The sequence below is a fragment of the Ambystoma mexicanum genome, chromosome 3p (genome assembly GCF_040938575.1).
Source record: "Ambystoma mexicanum isolate Mex_15411 chromosome 3p, UKY_AmexF1_1, whole genome shotgun sequence".
Taxonomy (NCBI): Eukaryota; Metazoa; Chordata; class Amphibia; order Caudata; family Ambystomatidae; genus Ambystoma; species Ambystoma mexicanum.
Genome location: NC_090925.1, coordinates 1,246,742,475 through 1,246,762,901, shown reverse-complemented (window position 1 = coordinate 1,246,762,901; position 20,427 = coordinate 1,246,742,475). Strand labels below are relative to the sequence as shown.

The following is a 20,427-nucleotide window of genomic DNA, read 5'->3' as shown; positions in this document are numbered from 1 at the left end:
TCCCGACAGGGATCTGGGCAAGGGTATAAAGTTACCCGGGTGTCCGGGGGGAGTGCGGGATCTGCTGTGGAGGGAGGAGAAGCCTTGGCACGGCGTAGCGGAGGCTGCACGCGTTTCAGGTTGCAAGGAGGGGGCAATACGTGGCCCTAGGTGGTCCTGCTCCGGCCCCCAGCTGCAATACTCAATTGGCACCCCTCTTCCGAGGCGAGCGAGCGGGGGGGGCCAAACAGGCGGCGATTACTGTGCACGGTGAGGTCCCGCACCCCCTGCGAGCGCAGGTGCCCGCGGGGTCAGTGTTGGGTAAATCGAGTGCGCTGGATCAGGCGCGACGGCCCGCGGGGACACCAGCCCGCGCGGGGGCTCAGGACTCCCGGCGGGGCCGTCTTCAGTGTGGTTCACGGGCCCAAGATGACTGCAGGCGTTGGGGGATCACTTGGTTGGGGGGGGACCCTCGAGGGGATCCACTCCCGCTCCGCACAGGAGTATCAGCTTAGGCGAAGGGGCGGGGGGGCCGAGGTCCCGGCGCCTCGGGGGGGGGGCAGCCCTGTAATAGGAGCTGCAGCCGGGGACAGGCACAGGTCTGTCGCGGTTTCACCCGCGCTGCGCAGCAAGGCACAAGTCTAGGTAGGCCACTTCCCCACTCGCTCACCTCAGCGGCGCCGGCCAGCCGCAGGTCTCCTCCGGGCTTCACCAGGACTCAGGGGGCAGAATGCTGCAGCGCAGGGGCCGGCCCGTCTCCCCCTCAACATGCACAGCTGCTCCGCCATCCTCGTACAGCCGCGCAGGCAGGCTGCTTCAGACTCCCCGCGGGCTCCAGCCCACGACGTCCGCCGTGGTGTTGGTGCGATTCAGTCCCTCGATCACTGGGACGTGGGAGCTGCCATTTTCCTTTCTCTGCTCCGGCCCGACTCACACGGAGCAGAACGGTGGCAGATGTTCCAGGCAGCACAAACGTCGGGTCCAGCGATGGCGGATGAGGTCCGGAGGAGAATGGTGCAAGTTTCAGTATTCGGTAGTTACAAGAAACATGTAAAAATACAGCTTATGTTGGCACATCGAAGTGGAGGACTCCGGAGACACGTCCGCTCTACATGGCAGTTGGCCATGCCCCCTCGCCACATATACCTTATCGTGAATGTGTTTGTTACCATATGCCACTTTGCACCAAACAAAACCTTGTATGTCGATTTTCCCACCGCCATATGCCTTGGGTTGGATGTCGGACATATTTAACGTGACTCTTGCCACCTCAAATCTCCTCATGTTTCTCCTCAAAGAATTGTGTATGGTGACCTTGAGTCGGCTAGCGCCTTTACCGGGCACCCTGCCACCATAATTTCCACCTCAAGTGGTGTGTATTCCCCTTCTTCGTCATCTCCCACTTCTCCCACAATGTGTGCAATCTTATTAGACCATTCACTCTTTTCCTCCAACACACACTTCACACCAGTCCCTCACCCTCCGACATGCTGCTCTTAGATTTCCAAAACCTGCCAAAATGCCCCGATCTGCCGCATTTTCTGCCTTTTCCTCTCATTGCCAGACACACTTTAAGGGTCAGAGCATGCCTTTCAAACCCACATGTGGGACAGTGTGACTTTCGACTACCGTGCTGGGCATTTTGACATCCCACTGTTATATGATTAATTTTTTATTGCACACACTTTTTCCTCCTCACTGACAGACTCCTTTATTCCCCCATTGTCCTTCAAAACATTAACATTTTCCTTAACATGTTTTGCATTTACCTCCTTCAAACACTTGCTTGTAAGCTTCATACCCTTTGCTATTGTTAAAGCCTACTGTAATAGCGGGTTTTTTACCTGCCATAACCGTTCTTGTATTTTGGGCCAATAACCCACTTATGTCAGCCACAAACGCATCCACAGATTCACCAATTCCTTGCTTCTTTGAAAAGAATGTATACATTTCAACCACATTTACCTGTTTACCATACTGAACCTTCAATTTCCTCTTTGCCTTCCCATACAAACCATCGCCATCCCCACTCACAGCATCCTCCCTACCCGCCCCATGAACATCCGGCAGTTCTTTTTATTACTCTCACCGCCCCCCCCCCACAACACATGAGAGTATAAAATGTCCTCTCATCAGAAAATCTCTCAAACCCAGACCTTTCTAAATAAAATTTAAACCAATAATTCCAATCCTCCCATGGTGCTGGCAGTTCCCCAGGACACACATTTCAGGGGTGGTTCTAAATTCTGCATGTCTTTAGTACTGCAAAACCAAGGAAGATAACAATGCACCCATCCCGCACCCTTTACGAAAATAGAATGCAGTAAAATAAAATATGCAAGAGCCGCAATTTCCTAGAACGCAATGTAATAGACAGCACTGATGTATGGTTCCTTACGAATGCAAAATCCCACCTGGGAGACCCCTTTCCACCAACCCTTTGAAAATGAAAAAAAACTAGATAAGGATGCCTGTCCTCTAATCGCCCATAAGTAGAGATGGTACACAGCACATCAAATTACTAGCTGTAATGGCTTCTAAATGTCCACAAAATGCTCTCTCAATAGTGCCCATCCACAACAAACCCCAACAAGTGGTTGACTCTGATTAGAGACAAAATAAAACAATAAATTGTGGAGAGCAAAAAACAAAATGCGGCGTGCCAATACTACCAAAAATGACCACCAAAATTCATTAAGGAAGAAACCTAACCAAACATTTGCATGGCCTGACAATGTTTGCAAGGTTTACTTTCTGTCCAGACAGTAAATATGGTTAATATTTACTAAAGAAAAAAAGAAAAAGAAATTCTCCTGAATGCAGATATGTAAGTTCCAAAAACTCAGCCTGGCTATGTAAAAGCCGGTTCTTTTGAACTTCCAATATGTTGCCTCACAACTAAAAACAAATGCTGGTCCTGATGCGGCCTGGATAAGGAAGAGCAGCCTTTGTTGCTGTAATATACTCTTAATGGAAATCAATAGAATGCTGCTCCGCCCCCCGCCGTAAAGCAGCTACAGACTTTCAACACTTGCAATGTCCCCCTTGCGTGAAACACCAGCATCAAGTATGCCCGCCTCCCGAGCCTGATCCATGCTCTGGAATGGGAGACACAGACTCCACCACCACACGCCCCAAGTGGAAGAAATGCTCGGTGGAACTCTCTTTGCCCTCTTAGTCCCAACCAGTGCCCTGAATGAAGTGCCACACCACGCTACACGAGGACCTCCAGACCGGCCACCCATCCCACACAGCAAGCTCAGGCATGTTCCTCACAACGAACAAAGGTAGCAGCCACGCTACGCCACCAGCCGCCGCAGTTTCAGCCGGAATGGGTGCTGGGGACTGCTCGCCCACCTCCGACCACCGGACCCTTATTTGGGCCCCAAACACTCCACTGTCCTGGCAGGAGCCACACCTCACCCCAAGGGCCTGAAGACAACTCCTCGTGCAATTCGCTCCCCAGGGAGGTGATGGGCACGCACACCTCTCACTTCGATAAGTGCAGGATTGGGTGAAAGCCTGCAACTCACCTGCCGGGTCCCTTGGTAGCCGAGAAGATGACCATGCCACAACTGATGGAGCACTGGCATCACCGAGGCAGGCCCCAACCAACCTCTCACTAGTGCCAACACCAGGCACCATAACCTTCATCAGCTGAGCGCTGCACAGGGTCTTCCCTCCTCCGGATCCTCGTTGACCACTAATATATGTTGTAATCAATAAGCACCACATATCCTAGAAGGTAAGAAATTGGTTTATTCAGATACAAGACCCTGTGCGGCCTCTATTCTCCAAGGGAGCAGTGCAAGAATGTCCATTATGCAACTGCCAATTGTCATTTCAGAGGGGTGCACGTAATGGCATTCCAATATGGAACCTTTGGGGGCCATCGCGTGCGCGGCGATACAAGACAACTGTGTTGCAAAATATTCAAAATTTAAAGAACATACTCTCAAAACCACCCCTATTTATTTGCATGTCCTTTTCACTTGTAGACTGTTGACATCACCACGTATTGGAACATGGTAGATCTGTGCAGTTCCCTGCTTCAATAATACTCTTGATGTCACGGAATATGGAATCTGATTTTAAATCGTAGTTGTACACAGATGTTTGCCAGAAGCACTGATTGTCTTGCACTGTTTGGGTACTTTCAACTTTGTTTTGTTCTCTGTTGCAGGTGCTTCCAGACCTATACTGATGGTAGTAGCCCTCTCAGGTGTAAATGGCAGCGTTTTGTGGACCAGCACCGTTCATGAGGAGATCAGCAGTATTCAATGTGGCCGACTTACCTTGGCAAGCCACCAGGAGCCAACCTGCTTGTTGACTGGCACGTCCAAACTTCTTCGCCTTGTGAATGCATCTTCTGGTAAGCAAGCTGATCCCCAGTGGTTTGTTGGGTCCTGTGTCCTCCCCAACCCTAGGGAGGGCTCGTGGGGAGAAGGGTACAATATTCCCCCAAATGGTTTTACAAAAATGAATACATCTACTGGTTTGTTGGCTCACCCACCACTGGGATAGTCTATTGGCCACTAGTAGCCCACCGGCCAACTCTAGGTCTGCGTGCAACATCATTGTCTTGGACCAGGACGTGACCTATGGACCCAACCAGTGTTGTGGGGGACACCATTAAGATCAATCTGTCCATTGGAACGGCCTGCAGGCTAGGTCTGTCAGGAACATTTTAGGGCTTCTGCAAGCCCAGGTAGTGGGCAATGGCTGTCTCTTGAATGGTCCTGACCAGTGGACAATTCATGAGGCATAGTGGCCTCTTGTCACTCTGGGAAACCTGAAGGGCATACGACAGGCCCTCCAGTCACTGGCTTTGGACAGAAGGCACTTTGGGAGGTACAGTGGCTAGTAATGGCCAGTGGGCACACTGCGAGGATGGCAGAGATTCATAGCCAATCGGCCATTGTGATGGATTGCCATTTGGCAAGGTTGTAGAAGCCACAGCTTTTTATTTTCTTGTATTAAATTAATAAAATGATATGGGGAATTCCATCTCTGGAAGGGTAAACTGTTAATCAGAACCTCCTTTCATAGGCTCCATGCCAAAAGCATAGTATACCTAAAGGTATACATAGGTGCAAGACGCCTCCTTTAAAGGGCATAAGTCCTCAGTTGATTGGTCTAAAGCTAGCCTGCTTGAGGGGACCAATCCCTGCCTCTGGCAGGAATGGACTTTACCCTCTTGATCTTGCACCCTAATTGTTTTGCTCTGAAAGATGCGAAGGAGAGCGGAAAGGGAATGACAGACAGTGAGTAGCAAGATGGTGAAAGGCTTCTTCCATTGTCCAGACAAGTCCTGCCTATCCTAACCCCATCCCTGTTACCTCCTACTGACCACAAAAAAGACCTTTTTATTTTTTTTATTTTTATTTGTTCTTGATTCCATTATAACACAACATAACCTTTACAAAAACATATCACATAATCATTACAGTATATATCGTATCAAAAAAGATAAGAACATGATTCGATAAAACTTAATAAAAACTTCTTAAAAACACTTTTGTCGTAAGAGATCTTGCAATTCATGCCGATTATTTGTGCATATAAAAGTATCATAGAGAATAGTGTAAAAATAGCAGCATGGTACATAATTTTTGCATTTGTTAAACCTGTTGAGACAAGGGTTCACAGCTTGCCCCAAGAAACATACTCAAGATGAAGTGAAAGCAGTCATGGCATATCAGTTCAGCGGTATTGGGAATTGTCATGATAATATATTTAAACAGAATTTCGGGCACTAGCACTGCCATGTGTGGTTAGTTCCTTTTCTATCAGGTTACAAAACCTCTTTAGGTCATAAATAAGAGGTTTTTAAGTGCCTTGCATCATTCTAACTCATAGGAATGTTAAGCAGTCGGTATAGTGGACATTCACAAATTCCATGAGTAGAACAGTTCTTGTATGTTTAAAGTGCGGACAATATAAAATCAAATGCTTGAGTGTTTCAATGGGTTCGGTACATAAGGGAAATCTACAATGCTGACTTTCAGATTTCATGTTATTCTCTGCCCAATTTGAAATCCTTCTTTGGTGTAAAACAGATTCAATTTGAAGCATAGGTAAGCTTTTCGCGTATGGTTGCAAGGAAATAGAATTATATGATTGTATCTAGGTATACGCTTTTTTGTAAATAAATAGTATTCCTTGTGGAGTTTGTATTTCCCTATTTGATCAATCGTTGTACACCAATCGAGTTCGAATAACTTTTTTTTTTTGCATAAGCAGGTCTAATATAAACATCGTCCACCGTGATATGGGCCTCATTCAGAATGGCCTGTACTTTGGCCTGGTATTGAACCAGGGGGGTCGTGGGCATTGATTCAATAGTTTTCCTCATGTCGACGAATAGAGAATTCGTCCGAGGATAAATAATTTTTGCGAAATTTGTGAGGAGTCGCCATTTCCAACGGGTGGATGGTGCTATTAGACCTAGCTCATGTCTTAGGACAGCGTTGGGCAGAGACATTGGAAGGCACATAGCACTTTTCAAAGATGTTCCTTGTATTTGATCTAGGATCAGACCCATTTCAGCTAGACAAATATCCAGCGAATATAAGATAACACTTTTAATTTTTAGCGTTAGGAACTCGACGACGGGAGTTGAAGAAAACTTGCAGTATTTCGCATGAATTAATTTTAGCTGTGATGCGAGCGGTCTGATCTTATTTTTTAGTCGGTCCGTCCACATTCTGATGGAATTTTTCTCCGATAGGTGATATCCTAGATAGATCGTATCTGTGATGCAGGGGATGGTAGTTCCCATAATGTGCCATTGTAACTTGCCAGGTTTTTTCCAAACTCCAAATTTCATAACTGCTGTTTTAGCTGGATTGGGTGTTGTGTGCCGCCGCAAACTCTTCGAACAGTCCTAGTTTGAGTTGTAGGCCTGCAGGAGTGGGGTCGAATAGAATGTCATCTGCAAAAGCGATCCATTTTAATTGAATGAGGCCAATTTTTACGGAGAACAAGTTTTTTTCATCCCAGCCTTTATCAAGGTCTGCAAGGTACAGATTAAAGAAGGTAGCGGCCAGGTTGCAGCCTGTTTCAAGCCTATTCCGGTATTAATTGGTTTTGTTGTTCGACCTTCAGATGTGATTTTAATTTTATAGGAGGTGTTAGTGTGTAGTGCTATAAACCAATATATTAGCACTTGCGGTATTCCCATTTCAAGAAGTTTGATCCATAGTAGATTCCGTACTACATTGTCGAAAGCTGAAGACATATCGATAAGTGCAATGTAGACTGGATTTGCAGATGTTTTCTTTGCTCCTGCTATGGTGAGTGCCATTATCATAGCATTGAGCGAGGTGCTCATCCCTTTCCTGAACCCTGTTTGATACTTGGAATATAGTGCATTGTTTTCGATATATTTTTCCAAATCGTAGAGCAAGAGAATTGCAAAAAGTTTTGCCTCAGTGTCGATTAGGGCAATAGGGCGGTAGTTATGTGGCAAGGAGGGGTCGCCTTTTTTGTATATCGGTATATTATTAGCCAATAGTCAGGAAGCAGGGATAGCACCCAGATTGAAAATGGCCTGAAATTTGTTTTTTAAGATCATGGCCCATAGGTCTGGGTCTGCTTTGTACAAGCAGGGCGGAAAGCCATCTGGACCAGCTGATTTAGAAGAGTTGAGTTTAGAAATGGCCCACTTGACATCTGTAGTTGTCCAATTCAGACGAGAAAGCTCCTGATGTGATAGAGAACTAGGAGGAATGTTCAGAAATTTGTGCGGAATCCGAAATTTGCTTGTAATGTAGGTCTTCCAAGTAGATTCTGATATAGAGTTAGGCGTTGAGGACAGTACTTGATTCTGATTACTCTTGATTGTTCGCCAAATAGTTCGTGTATCATGTTGTGTTATAGCTCTGATGAGTTTGCAGTTAGCTTCATTGTATCTTAGTATTCTTGTATGTTTTAAATTTTGTTTTTATGTAACCAAAATTCGATTCCGCTGTATTTGATACGTTTCGCGGGATAATTTGGTTTTTTTCAGATGTCTGAGAGCCTTGTTTTTTTCAGGTTTCTGAGCTTTGCAGAGGGGGTCAAATAAATGTGAGTGCTTAGAAATAGGCATTTTTTTTTTTACTAAAGTGCATTAATGCAGCATGGATAAGTTCGGCATATATTTTCTCCATTTCGCTAGTGGAGATTCCCTCAATGACGTTGCGGTTGGCAATAGCCAGCATTACGTATTGGACAAATTGTTTACATAAGCCTTGACTACATCTGAGAGAAATTTGCGGGCGATCGATTTCTGCCAACACTGTGGAATAGTCAACTGCTAATAGAGGACAGTTGAGTTTCATCTTGCCCAGTATTTGTGCATGATCTCCGTAGGTCATCTGATTGATTATTAACAGGGATGATGTTAGGAGCAGGTTATGAGTGGCAAATATAAAATCGATCGTTGAAAACTTTGCATCTCTTGACCATGTAGTCCAATTTGACTTTTGATTAGGTGTGATGATATCTAAGTCTCAATCCCTTAAAAAGTTCCTCCATGTCATACCTCTATGCTTGGATAATGGGTTGATTTTGGAGCCTCATTTGTCCTGCAATCGCAATTGAAGTCTCCTCCTAATATTATTTCAACATCTTGATATTTGGAGGTTGTGAATTCTAAACAGTTCTCAACTGTATCGATCATCTGTTCAATTGGGGTATGCGCAGGGTTCCAATAAATCGTAATTATGATGAGTTGGCGGTATTTATGGATGTTTGTATTTACTAGTATCGGGATCAGGTTGTTTACTTTCAAAACTATTTTTGAACTGAACATTAGGGCATTGTCTACTGCTATCAGAACGCCTCCGGATGGTCGGCCAACAGAGGATCGTGTTGCTGGTATGGAGTGGGTGGTATAATCAGGTAACGGAAAGGAGGTGGTTTTCATAGTTTCTTGTATCATCAATATTGCAGGGCGGTTATGAGGATCTATCATTGAGTGCCATTTCGTGAGATTGTGATGGCCACATGAATTCCAAGATTGGAAGGTTAGATAGGTTTTTGAGGTCAGCTACGATGTAGAGGCAGATTCCTTAGATTTTAAGATCGAATTAAGCATCGCAGCTAGCCAAGGTAGGCCCTGGGAGATGCCCACTCTGTTCAGTAGTTCATTAATAGCTCCATTTTCATCATCATTGGAGTTCAATAGCGAGGTAGATCGCGATTGTAGGGTTGCATCCTGCTGACATTTGTACTGAATGAAGTTCTTTGCTTCCTGTTCATTTTCAATAGAACTTAAGGAGAGGCCTTCCTCTTTGATTCCTTCCCTATTGAACCATAAATATTTCATGGCAGCTTCAGAGGTCAAATAGCACACAGCACGATAGTCGTTTTCTATTGATAATGATACTCTGAGGATATCCTCTGATTTAAACATTCGCAATTGGGGAATTCGAGTAAAGAGTGTTAGGAGAAATGCTCGATTAACACGATTTTTCCCAAGAAGTTTACGATTTCCTTCGAATCCTAATAGATGGTGCTTTTCCATATTCGTTTGTTGTTTCTTGTGAGAGGGTTGATCCAAAGATTTTATGTGAGAGTCGGAGGTATTTGTGTTGGAGAAGACACGATTTTCAGGGTAAATCGAGTTCGAGCTTAATGGTTTGTTGTCCAAGTCTGCTTTCGTAGATCCCTCATGAAGTTCTTTCCGCAAAATTTCTAAGATGTTGTGATAATTTAACACTGAGGCGTTCTGTGCTTCCGGAATAGATTTGCACAGAGCAAGACCGTGTACCGATATGCGATTATTGTCAAGATGTGATGGTGCATTGGTGCTGGTCACCTCCCGATTTCTTGCTTGCGGAGGGAGTGATTCTAAGAGAGGCAATGCTGTTAGGGTTCTTTCCTTTCCCCGTCCATTAACTATTATCATTGGACGAGTTGTACTAGGGGGATCCATTTTTTCAGCAGTAATTAAGGAGCGATTTAGTTCATTTATACAAGCTTCGCTGTAAGTTATTTTCATTGCGGTGTTAGAAGATTCCAATGCGGTATGTCATCATGGCGGGTGGTGCGGCTTCTGCTGCATGTTGGAAAGTAATTATCTAAATTCCTTTTGATTCCCGTCAATTCAGTCGATGACTGCTTATTTGGAGAATTTGAGAGCAATGGCAGGGTTTTTACTGTCACATTAGCTTTTTTGTTTCCCACTTTAATTATTGTTGTCGTATTAATGCGCTCAGACTGATCCATTTCTGTTTGTTTGATATCGGATTCAGCTGATTCGATATCTTTAACACAATTTGACTTATCAATCCGCTTAGGTGTTTTTTTCATATTTATTGCTTTTTTAGATATTTTGGAATTGGGCTTTATCGATGGAATTAAGGCTTCTTGGCTTTCTTTTGAAAGTTGGTGAAGGTCAATGTGATCTTCGTCAGATGTTATTTCAATAGTAGTAGATGTTATCGGTTTGATTGAATCAGTTTGATGATTAGGACCTTTTAGCAGTGCGTCCTTATGCCTTTTAGCTTACCTTTCGACAGCTCTTTTGTGTTGCTTTTTTGCTCTCCGAAAAAAACAGTATTTTCTTCAGTTGGTGGTTGTTCATTAGATTCTGGTTTCATTTGTTCAAGTACTTTCAGCAATTCAGTTGGTCCATCAGGGCAGACATTAGACTGAGTGGATTTTGGAGCATATAGCGCTATGATGGTATTCATTTTCTCAATTACTGTTTTTAGTTCTTTTAACCCATGTTGACAATTGCACACAGGAAGATTCAAGGGTGCCTCTGGAGGAATTGGAAAAGACATTGAAGTTACTTCAAGGCAGCATTGAGTGTTTTTATTTTTTAAAGTTGGCTGAGACGAAGGTTTCTGATTTGAACTTAGATCTTCTTTAAGATTTTTTAATGTTTCGGCTGCCATAATGAACCCTTCAATACGGTCAATTTTTGAGGACATATGTAAGAGCATTGCTTTGGTCTGCTTCAGTTCGAGGTGGGTCAGATCGTGACCTTTATCGAGGAGATCTAAGATTCGAATGATCACCCGGAAGGTGCTAGGGGAATGTTGCGTAGCATCTTCCATTTGACTCAGATCAACAGATGCTTGTGGCTGAGAGGTTTTGACATGCATTTCTTCAGGTTCCGGGGAATAGCTGATTTGAGACGGAGGAGGCTCTTTATTTATATCGTCGACAATTTCGATACTCGCGTCCAGAAGGCTTTTGGAATGCTTGGGCAAATGTGATTGAAAAAACATGCGCTTCTTTACGGAGTTAAATACTACAAGAGTCAAGGTGCCAATGGAGCGACACACAGCTTGGTCTAGCGCTTCCATTTCCTCCATGGTTAGATCAAATTGCTTTTTATCGCTTTCAAAGGCCAAAGGTGACTCTGAGCAACTTCTGAAGTCATCGATGGCTTTGCGCACTTCGGGACTAATGGAGAAAGTAGATGCAAAAGGCTCACAGAGTGTTAATGCTGGAATATGAATGGGAGTCTGAGAATTTCCTTGCGCATGAATTTGGGCAGCATGAGCAACGTGTCGGAGCGTAGGCATCTCTTCTTTAAGAGAATTCGAAGCGTGAGCTTCTGGAGCAACCGGCTCAATATATGACGTTTTTCCATGACATATTAAGGAGTCGATGCTTGTTGAGGAGAGCGGGAGAGGAGTAATCAAAATACCTTTTGCGCTTCTCAGTCCGCTTGCCATATTTGCTTTTTGCAAGGGGGCAGCGCGGTTAATTTTCGTGAAGAAGGTTAATGCAAGTTAGTTAATGTTTTTTGATTAGTAATGGAAGTCGCTCAGATAGTTGGACTTGCAGGTGCATTAATTAATTATGTGAGCACGTAAGAAATGTCCGGGACAATGGTAGAAGAACATTTTAAGATATAGGCAGGTAAACAATATAAACATCAGTAAATATTATGTCCCCCCCCCCTTTTACCTGGTGTTAGATTGTTTAGGGCAACTGGCAACGAGCTAACAGCGCTACTTATAGCGTGCGCACAAATGCGCGCAGGAAGCAGTTTTTGAACACTTCCGGTGTTTAGGGGGCGGGGCCAGCAGCGTCCATGCAATCCAGGCGTCTTCAGGGAGTCTTGAGCTTGCAGGGTATGAGGTTACTCCTCCTGAATGGGTGTGCTCCTTTGATACCTGGGTTCAGGCCACTGGCTGCTGTGCGGCAGTCCCTTGGAGAGGGAGTTAGTGACCCTCACAATGATAATCAAAGAGAGGCTGGGACCTCTGGGTTTCTGTCCTGCCGGTTGGCATTTTTGGCCCATTTGACCCTAATGCACATTCCCTTCCACGCCAGAGCTGACTCACTGGAGCTGACACATGTGCAAACATTGGTTTGTGGCGGCCACAATCATAAGTATTGCCATGCACTATTCCTACATTCAGGCATAGCTTATTCTTAGAGATTGCACTCTGCATTTGGCATGAAGTTGCGACAGAGGGATCTGGTTAGTAGATTACCCTTTTGGTGAAAGAATCGCCCATATAATTTTAGGGTTTTGCATCCTTGCCAGATGCAATTAATATTAAGGGGTACCTGGCTATTTCCCTGATCTCCCAGGTAGTATAGTATAATCAAAACAATGTGATCAGGGCGATTTTCCGGATAGATCACCTAAGGTATGGATCTAACTCCCACACTCATTTCATTGCAAAAATATATTCTTCTTTATTAGTTCATTTGTTAAAACACATATATTTAAAACATCACATATATTAAACATCACCTCTTATTCAGAGATCCACAGTACATATATACACATACGATATAAACCACCTGCGGTTCGAAATACTTCATTAGTTCCACACAGTTTTGTAGACACAGGTTCCTGTGTTCTGTTATGTCTACAATACAAACATACACATTAGCTAAAGACAATCTATCCAGAATTATTTTACACATCTCGCATGATAAATATGCAGAAACACATTTAATGTAGCGTGCCAGAAACACTGCCCAATGTTTAGTGCCAGATGGCAATTCCTCACAGAGACCTCCAGTAAAGGTGCCACTTGGGAAAAGGATTAGGTCTCATGATCACGATCTGACGATAGATTAACAGGTCAAGGTTGTGCATCAGAGCCAGGCACAGGAGGATCCCTCCCATGAGGCCAAAAAACATCAGTGGCCTCTATTGCCACTTCTGTGGGTACCGCACTGTCGATGCAGGGTTTGCCAATGAGTAGAAAACGGTCTACAACATCTAAGCCGTTGACGCCTTAACGATCATCGAGCCACTTGTTCTACAAAGTCTCAGTCAACAGTATTTTTAATGAGCCACTCATGAACCAAGTCCTCGTTAGTTGCTCTTCTGTCAACCCACTCTAACCACTCATAACTAAAGTACTCCTCAGTTTTTCCTTTTCACAACATTGTTGACAGTGGCATCATCTGTAACTAAACAGTCAAAGTCCATGTCTCTGGCTCTGTCATCAGCCTCATTGGCAGCTATAGAGCTTTTATTAGCATCAGGACCTATTTCCACATTTCCCAGGTACCTTACAAGAAGAATGTTAACTCTGGTATCATATGAAACTCCAGTTTCCCTTGAAAGATCAGAAGTTCTCTCAGTGGAGTTCTTCTGGCATCAGACTGTGAATTTGAAGGCCTGAAAATGTATTTCTCTGAAAATGAAGTTTTTTTTTCTGAACCAAAGGCCAGCGAAAACACTGTCCAAGGACCACCACCAGTACCTGAAGCTTCCCAAGTTTATATTTGTTGCTGAACATTCTTTGGCACAAACACATTGGTCAAAGAATTTGAGTACAGTACAAAATGTTTTCCAGCCTACCAGGTCCTGCTCCAAAGCAAGCAATAACTCTGTGACAGACCCAGTCCAAGTAGCATATAGCAACTGTCACTTAGACCACAGGAGGAAAACCTGGACATTAAGACGGCAATCCTCCTGACACTTTGTCCACACACATGTGTTGTACTTAGACAAGTACTGTGATTACATCATTGCAGAGGCTGTACTTGAAGAATGCATCCTGCACAATTCACCACCAGATGACATTGGCTAATTCTACACTACTGTTGCAGAATCTGTTTCTCTAATTCTTACAGAAGAGAAGACTGGTTGCTTCCTCTACCATAGAAGTGAGAAGGCACACAAGACCATTATGGCAATACCCATTATTGACAACCTCTGAAAGGTGGCTTGCATGCCATTTGGAATGCTTTCTGCTCCCCGTCTAAGTGGGATACGATGATGAAAAAATGTAAGACACCCAAATGCCTGTATGCCCAGCCCAACACTGACTCTGTTCTCTCATTAGCAGCTAGCAAGCAATCTTTAAATCCTTGCCCTTACTGTTCCCCGCCCAATAAAGAAGCAACTTGGTACCTTAGAGGAAAAGGATCAGCACCACCACTGCTGCTATGACTGTTAGGCCAGTAACGCCTTTGCTATCCTCACTATGTAGAACCAGAAAATGTGGTAATCTGGGTCCCATTCTTGAGTACCTCTTGCAAGACAACACAATGAAGCCCTGGGATTTTTGATTTAAGGAGAGGCAGATTTGGATCATGCCATTTCAGTAACTGTAGACCTAACTGACAAAGGATTTTGCCAGGTGGCAACAGGATGGTCCTGAGGCCAAGGTGGTCAAGGATGGTTCACATCTACAAACATTAGACCTGGTGTTCTGGCAAAGCTTTTGGATATACCATATGACATGTTTTTGGGGAAAAAGCTAAAAATGCTCCCAACTGTTGAAACTGATACTGAGACGCCTGTTCACTGGGCTCCCTGGTATCAACAGTAAGACAGACACAAGTGACCACAGTTCAAGGGTGATTATTGAACTTTAATTGGGTTTGGAAATGCCTATCTAAACCTAACTCTAAAGATGGGAGCAAGCTATGACCATTAAATAATAACGCAGTCCTAGTGGTGGCTTGTCAAAATAAAAGCATCTATACTAATAAACCTATTGACAATCCTTACCTCTAAATGCAAATAGTGTGGGAAACAATGTTATGCAAAAGAAAAGGTGTTTAAGAAATCATATGTCAGGATATTCAAGCCATAGGCTTCCCTTCCCCAAGTTTTTAGCACGGGACAAGGCAGCACACTCAAGCTTAGCAGAGTCTCTGGCTTCTCTAGCATGAGGGTGCATTTCAAAACTTCAACATCATGGCCTTCTGTGCCAAAGTCTCTTTGCCGTTCAAAGTCTCTTCTTTCAGACGGCCTGATGCAACACACAAACAATAAAGTTCCTTTCCCTTTGTATTTCACATTTGCACAATTTTCTTAGGTGTTTTACTATCCACCTCGGATCCCCCTCCGCCAGGCTCAGATCCACTTTGACATCAAATCTTCAATCAGTCTGCCTCTGCCGGGCTTGGACCGAAAACACACACTTGCTTTAACCCAAAGCTTCCAATTAATTTCCCTCTGCCGGGCTCGGAACAACTTTTATCTACTTTGCCATAAACTTTCTTTATCTACATTGAAAACGTTCGACTGTGCGCAGGATTTTTCTTGACCTGTCGCAGGACCACTTCGATTCACAATCTGTTGCCACTCTTTCACTTTTGGTAACTCTCAGCTCGATACCTTACAGAGACCTTCGATTGAGCACACACGCGGTGCTGGACCACTCTGTCCAAGGTATCGTATCTTGGTTTCAAAGTTCACTCATCTGCTGTTCAACTTCACTCGCGTTGGTTATCACACGCGTTTGAAACAATGTTCGTTCCATACAATGTTGCCACTTGCAACCTTGGCTTCAACACAGACCAGTCTAGTATCGGTCTCCTCAACTCACTGGCGGTGTTGATTTCACTGAACCTGCTTTGTTGTTGGAGCCAAGGACAGTACCACAGCAGCTTTGACATGGGAGAGCATTGGGTACCTCCGACACACAATGCAGGAATTCTTCAGCCTCTTTTCCTGGTCTTACCCCTTCCAATCTTCGAGGGCTCATGAAAGCATTCGTTCTTGGTCGAAAAGGTAAAGGGAAGTTCCCTCCTTGCAATACCCTTCTGTTTCGCCATCTTTCTCCTCTTGTTAAACTGCCATCTTGGAACTGCTGTTTCCTCGTGTGCTTTTTCTCACTCCTAACCTTGTTTATTTATTTTATTTGTGTGGCGCTCCAAACCCAGAGGTAGAAGGGCGCTTAAAGAAGACGGTTACATAATTGTGATATACAGTTTTCAATATACAGTGATTTACAGAATATACATACATAGTTAAGCAGTGGGAGGTGTACGCACATATCTCTGTGGTACTACAGTTACAAATACGGCAGTTTGCAGGGAACACATATGTTTAATCAGGGGGAGTGTAGCCAGATATTTGTGGTGCTACTCTTTGTTGAGCAGCCAATCGAGAACATGTTTCCTGAAAATCTGGAAGGACTCAATAGTTTTAATGTTAAGTGGTAAGGTGTTCCAGAGTTGGGAGGCGAGTACTGTGAAGCTGGCTCCTCCAGCTCTCTTTAAGCGGAATCTGGGCACTGCCAAGCATAAAGTGTTGGAGGATCTGGTGGTTCTGGTGTCGGGTTTCATGGTGAATTTATTAGTTAGATATGGTTGGGGCTAGGTGATTTAAGGCCTTGTACGTGAGGCAGATGGTTTTCAGATCAATTTTTTGGCATATGGAGAGCCATTTGCATGTTTTTCTAGCAGAGGAGATGTGCTCACGCCTGGGGATGTTGAGTGCTGTACGTAATGCGTTATTTTGAAGTACTTGTAATTTGTTAGTTATAGATTGGTTAGCGCCTAGGTACAGAATATTGCAATAGTCCAGTTTGGACTGTATGAGGGCTCTAGCAAGAGTGAGGCAGCTATTGGGTGATAGGAAGGGTTTACTGGCCCTGATATGTTTGCCGGTAAAGGCAGAGGCTGAAGCGATCATGTTGGTTTGTTTGGAGAAGTTGGCGTTGGCATCGAGGTAAAAGCCGAGCGTTTCCACACTTTTGGCAATTGGGATGGTGTGACAGTCGATGATAATGTTGCTGTAGTTGGGATTAAGTTTGGCCAGGTTGCTGGGAGAGCCAACAAGGAGAAGCTCTGTCTTCTCATCATTCAGGCAGAGGCCATGAGAGGCCATCCATGCCTGAATGATGGAGAATATTTCGTTGATCCGGGCGACGTCGGCGTGGTAATTGCCTGTGATGGTGAGGAGTATCTGGGTGTCATCTGCGTAGTCCGTGTAGGTGACATCCAGACGGTCCAGTTGGTCAAATAGTGCCTTTGTAAATATGTTACACAAAGTGGGGGAGACACAGGAGCCTTGTGGGACCCCGCATGAGATAGGGATGGGGTCTGATGCAGCTGTTGTAGAGAAAACCCGCATGGTTTTTGCTCCCCAAAAGTTCTTAAAGTTCTCCCTTCTTGATGTTCGCACAAGGGTCTCCCTCCAGTCGGTCTAAGACCCCTCTTAGGTTACCAAAAGAAATTGTTTTGGACTCCCAGTCCGAGAATGCACTTTATTTTGTTCCCACTTCACAGCTACCCAAAACAGCATTTCATGGCTTTGGGAGCTGCAGGAGTTAAACAGGGATGATGTATTGAGTTCAGGGTCTCACTGTCTGTCCCTCAGAGGCATGGGCTCGCCTGCTTAGCCCAGGGGAGGAACTATGGTGTGGGCCCCGCCATTAGACCCCAGCTGCCCCTGGTTTTGCCTTCTGGAGATACAGTTCCCTTTCCACACTGCAGCCTCGTCTGTACTCAAAGGTCCACTGTCTAGGCATTTTTCCCCTCCTCCAGGTCTCCCAGGGTCTCTCCAGCTCTCTAGGTCTTCTTCTGGCTTCTCGGTACCTTCCAGCATCCCCAGCTTGCTCACAGTCTGCTCACCTGCTCTGCCTTTTATACTTCTTGGGAGAATTAAGTGGAGTCAGGTGTGAGTAGTTAGAAAGGGAGGCCTGACCTTGACTAGCCTCATTAGCGGGACAGTCCAGCCCAGTCTTAACAGTCTTTCTACTGTGTCTCAGTGGTGTTTTCAGATATCTTCATTTTCTCAGCCCCTCTCTTCCTCATGTCAACGTTTGTAGCAAAAACCAGCATAGAGGGATTGTGGGAGTTGTAGTTGCTGTGTCCTCTCCTTCATACAGTTGTAGCCAGCAACCGTTTTTCTCCACTTCTGTACGGTGTGTTATTCCCACCCTGTAATGCTGCCCACAGCTGTTGTATTCACAGTTGGCTATCCCGCTCTAAAATCCACTTGAATGACACCATGATAATTTCAGTACTGCCCACTGCAGTGTTTTCACTGTGTCACCATCGCATTAATAGTGGGTGGCGATTCTGTGGTGTTGAGTCTGCATCACCGCAGATCTGACCCTTTAGTTGTCAGCTTAGTTGTGGCAGGTTCCACACACCACTCTCTCCTCCCTATTGCTGTACATCAATTGACACCATAGACAATCTGACAAGTTGGCACAACAAGCAATTGGGTACGAAGAAGCAGTGGGAATTGCAGTTTGACACTCAGTGATACATACAACAGATTATCAATATGCTGGCTTCCTTTGGGCTTATGGTCAACTATGGGAAGTCATTCGTACACACTCCTGCCACCTTCTTTTGGACACGGGTTCGGCAAGAGTGTGTCTGTCCTATGACTGGGTTTGCCTAGTTTTAAAGGCTGCCAGTTTGGCATCCAGATGGCGACATCAGTTCATGTTCTCAAGTTCCTGCTGATCATGCTGTCTTCCTGCATCTCTCACCCAGAATTGCAGGTTAAATATGAGGGTGCTACAAGAGTACTTAATGCCAGAATGCAGGAAATATCAGGCAGCTGGGATGATTAGATCAATTTGACAATTGTATTTAGAGGGTGTTTCCCAATGGAGAGCGGAGTTCAGTGACGAGTTCAGTCTGCAAAGAACTCTGTTTTGGTGAGAAACCTTGTGAGGAGCTGCAGCAACGATTTCCAGACAATGCCCCTTTAATTCTTGGGCCTGCCTTATAAAAACCACGTCAGGTCGCGAAGCGCAGAGTGGAGTTTGGTGATGAGTTCAGTCTGCACCAGTCCGCGCCGGCCTGCGCAGACCGCTAGATTCCACGTAATATACATGACCCGGGTCACTGCAGTACTGGGGGCCGCGGGTGTCGCTTCCTTGCAGGGACCTCAGACATGTCAAAAATCCCTGCTATTCCGACGAAAGCCTGCGAACAAGGTCTCAGCGCCGCTGGAGTAAAACTATTAGAAGGAAATATCATTGGCGATCCAAGTGCTGAAATGTGTTCTGAAATACACTCTGTCAGACACCTAGTATCTTCATTAGTCACCCTAACATCAAGAATAGTGGATGATTCATTGTTACCCATGCAAAAAGACAAAAAAAGTAAACAGGTACTGGCCACAGCTATGGCGTTGAGCAAAGCTTTTCATCAGCAAAATGGCTATAATGAGGCGGAGGCTTTAGTGCTTCCTTCGCCTTCTGTATATATTGATGCAAATGACGTTGTGCAAGAATCGCCATTTGAGATTACCGACTCAGACCTCATGGCGATAAAGTTGCCAGCTGATGACATCTCTGATAAAGATCCTCTTGACATGTCATCTTTAATGCTTCACTTGCGTCATGTTAGCGCGGTAGGTGACCGGCTAGCATGTAGCCCACAGTCCCAGCAACAGGAGTGGACTCTTTCTGATGCTGTGCCCGTGCCATTATGCAACGCCAAGACTCCAGGTTTACAGGATACAAACAGTTCACAGAAGCCAGCACAAGTAAAATATCTCAGCAAATGGTTCCCCAGTTAAGACAAGGGGAGGGGGGAGGCAAAACGGGTGGCATTGCTGATGAACGAGATGAACCCGAAGCAGGAACACCACTGCAAAGTGATGGGTGCCCTACTTTTGCAGAACACTTAACTGACACACCACGATGCTGCCAGCTCCTGGAAGTAGACGCAGTCGAAATGACAGCAAGGGAAGCCCGCCTCACTGAAAGGCTAAAGGCCGACTTCCTAGCAATACATGATCGTCTAAATGACAGCTATACCATTAAATATTCCACTAAATAGGGAAAGGTGCAAAATGGTATGAGGTAGGCAAATGTAAACTCACCTTTAAACAGCATCTCTCCTAGACGAAATCACTTATTTTAGCAGGTATTGTGGATATTTCAGAAAATAAGTGGATGGAAAAGAGGAAAACCGATGTACACCCAAGAAAGCTGGAGCCTTCAATGGAAATCACCCCTATTGGCATCACTGGTAAAGCTATACCAGCGGGTATGGAACAGGACCAAAATGTTAAAGGCTCCTTGTCAATAGCAGCTGGCATTCAAATACATAATAATGCTCTTGCTGCTTCCTCGATTGCCCTTTTGCCGTTCAGGAAGTTATACGAATCATTGAACGACACAGTACGGGATCAAATGTCCATGTTATCAACACAATAAGATGTCTTTTCCCAAAATATTGCGTTAAGACTTGACCACGAAGCTGAAACTTCTCTAAAATGCCAATCTCGTCTGTCTGATGTCGCCCGAAATGCGACGGGAG

The 20,427-nt window shown here is 44.9% G+C and overlaps 1 protein-coding gene across 2 annotated transcripts in view; it reads left to right on the top strand.

Annotated features, from left to right (window-relative positions):
- The window catches only part of FAM234B (family with sequence similarity 234 member B), a 393,337-nt gene that overhangs the window by 185,720 nt on the left and 187,190 nt on the right, over positions 1–20,427 (top strand). For both annotated transcript variants that reach the window (XM_069652723.1, XM_069652722.1), the window contains exon 4: positions 4,163–4,351. In XM_069652723.1, the coding sequence (XP_069508824.1) occupies positions 4,163–4,351 (189 nt within the window). The remainder of the gene's footprint in view (positions 1–4,162; positions 4,352–20,427) is intronic.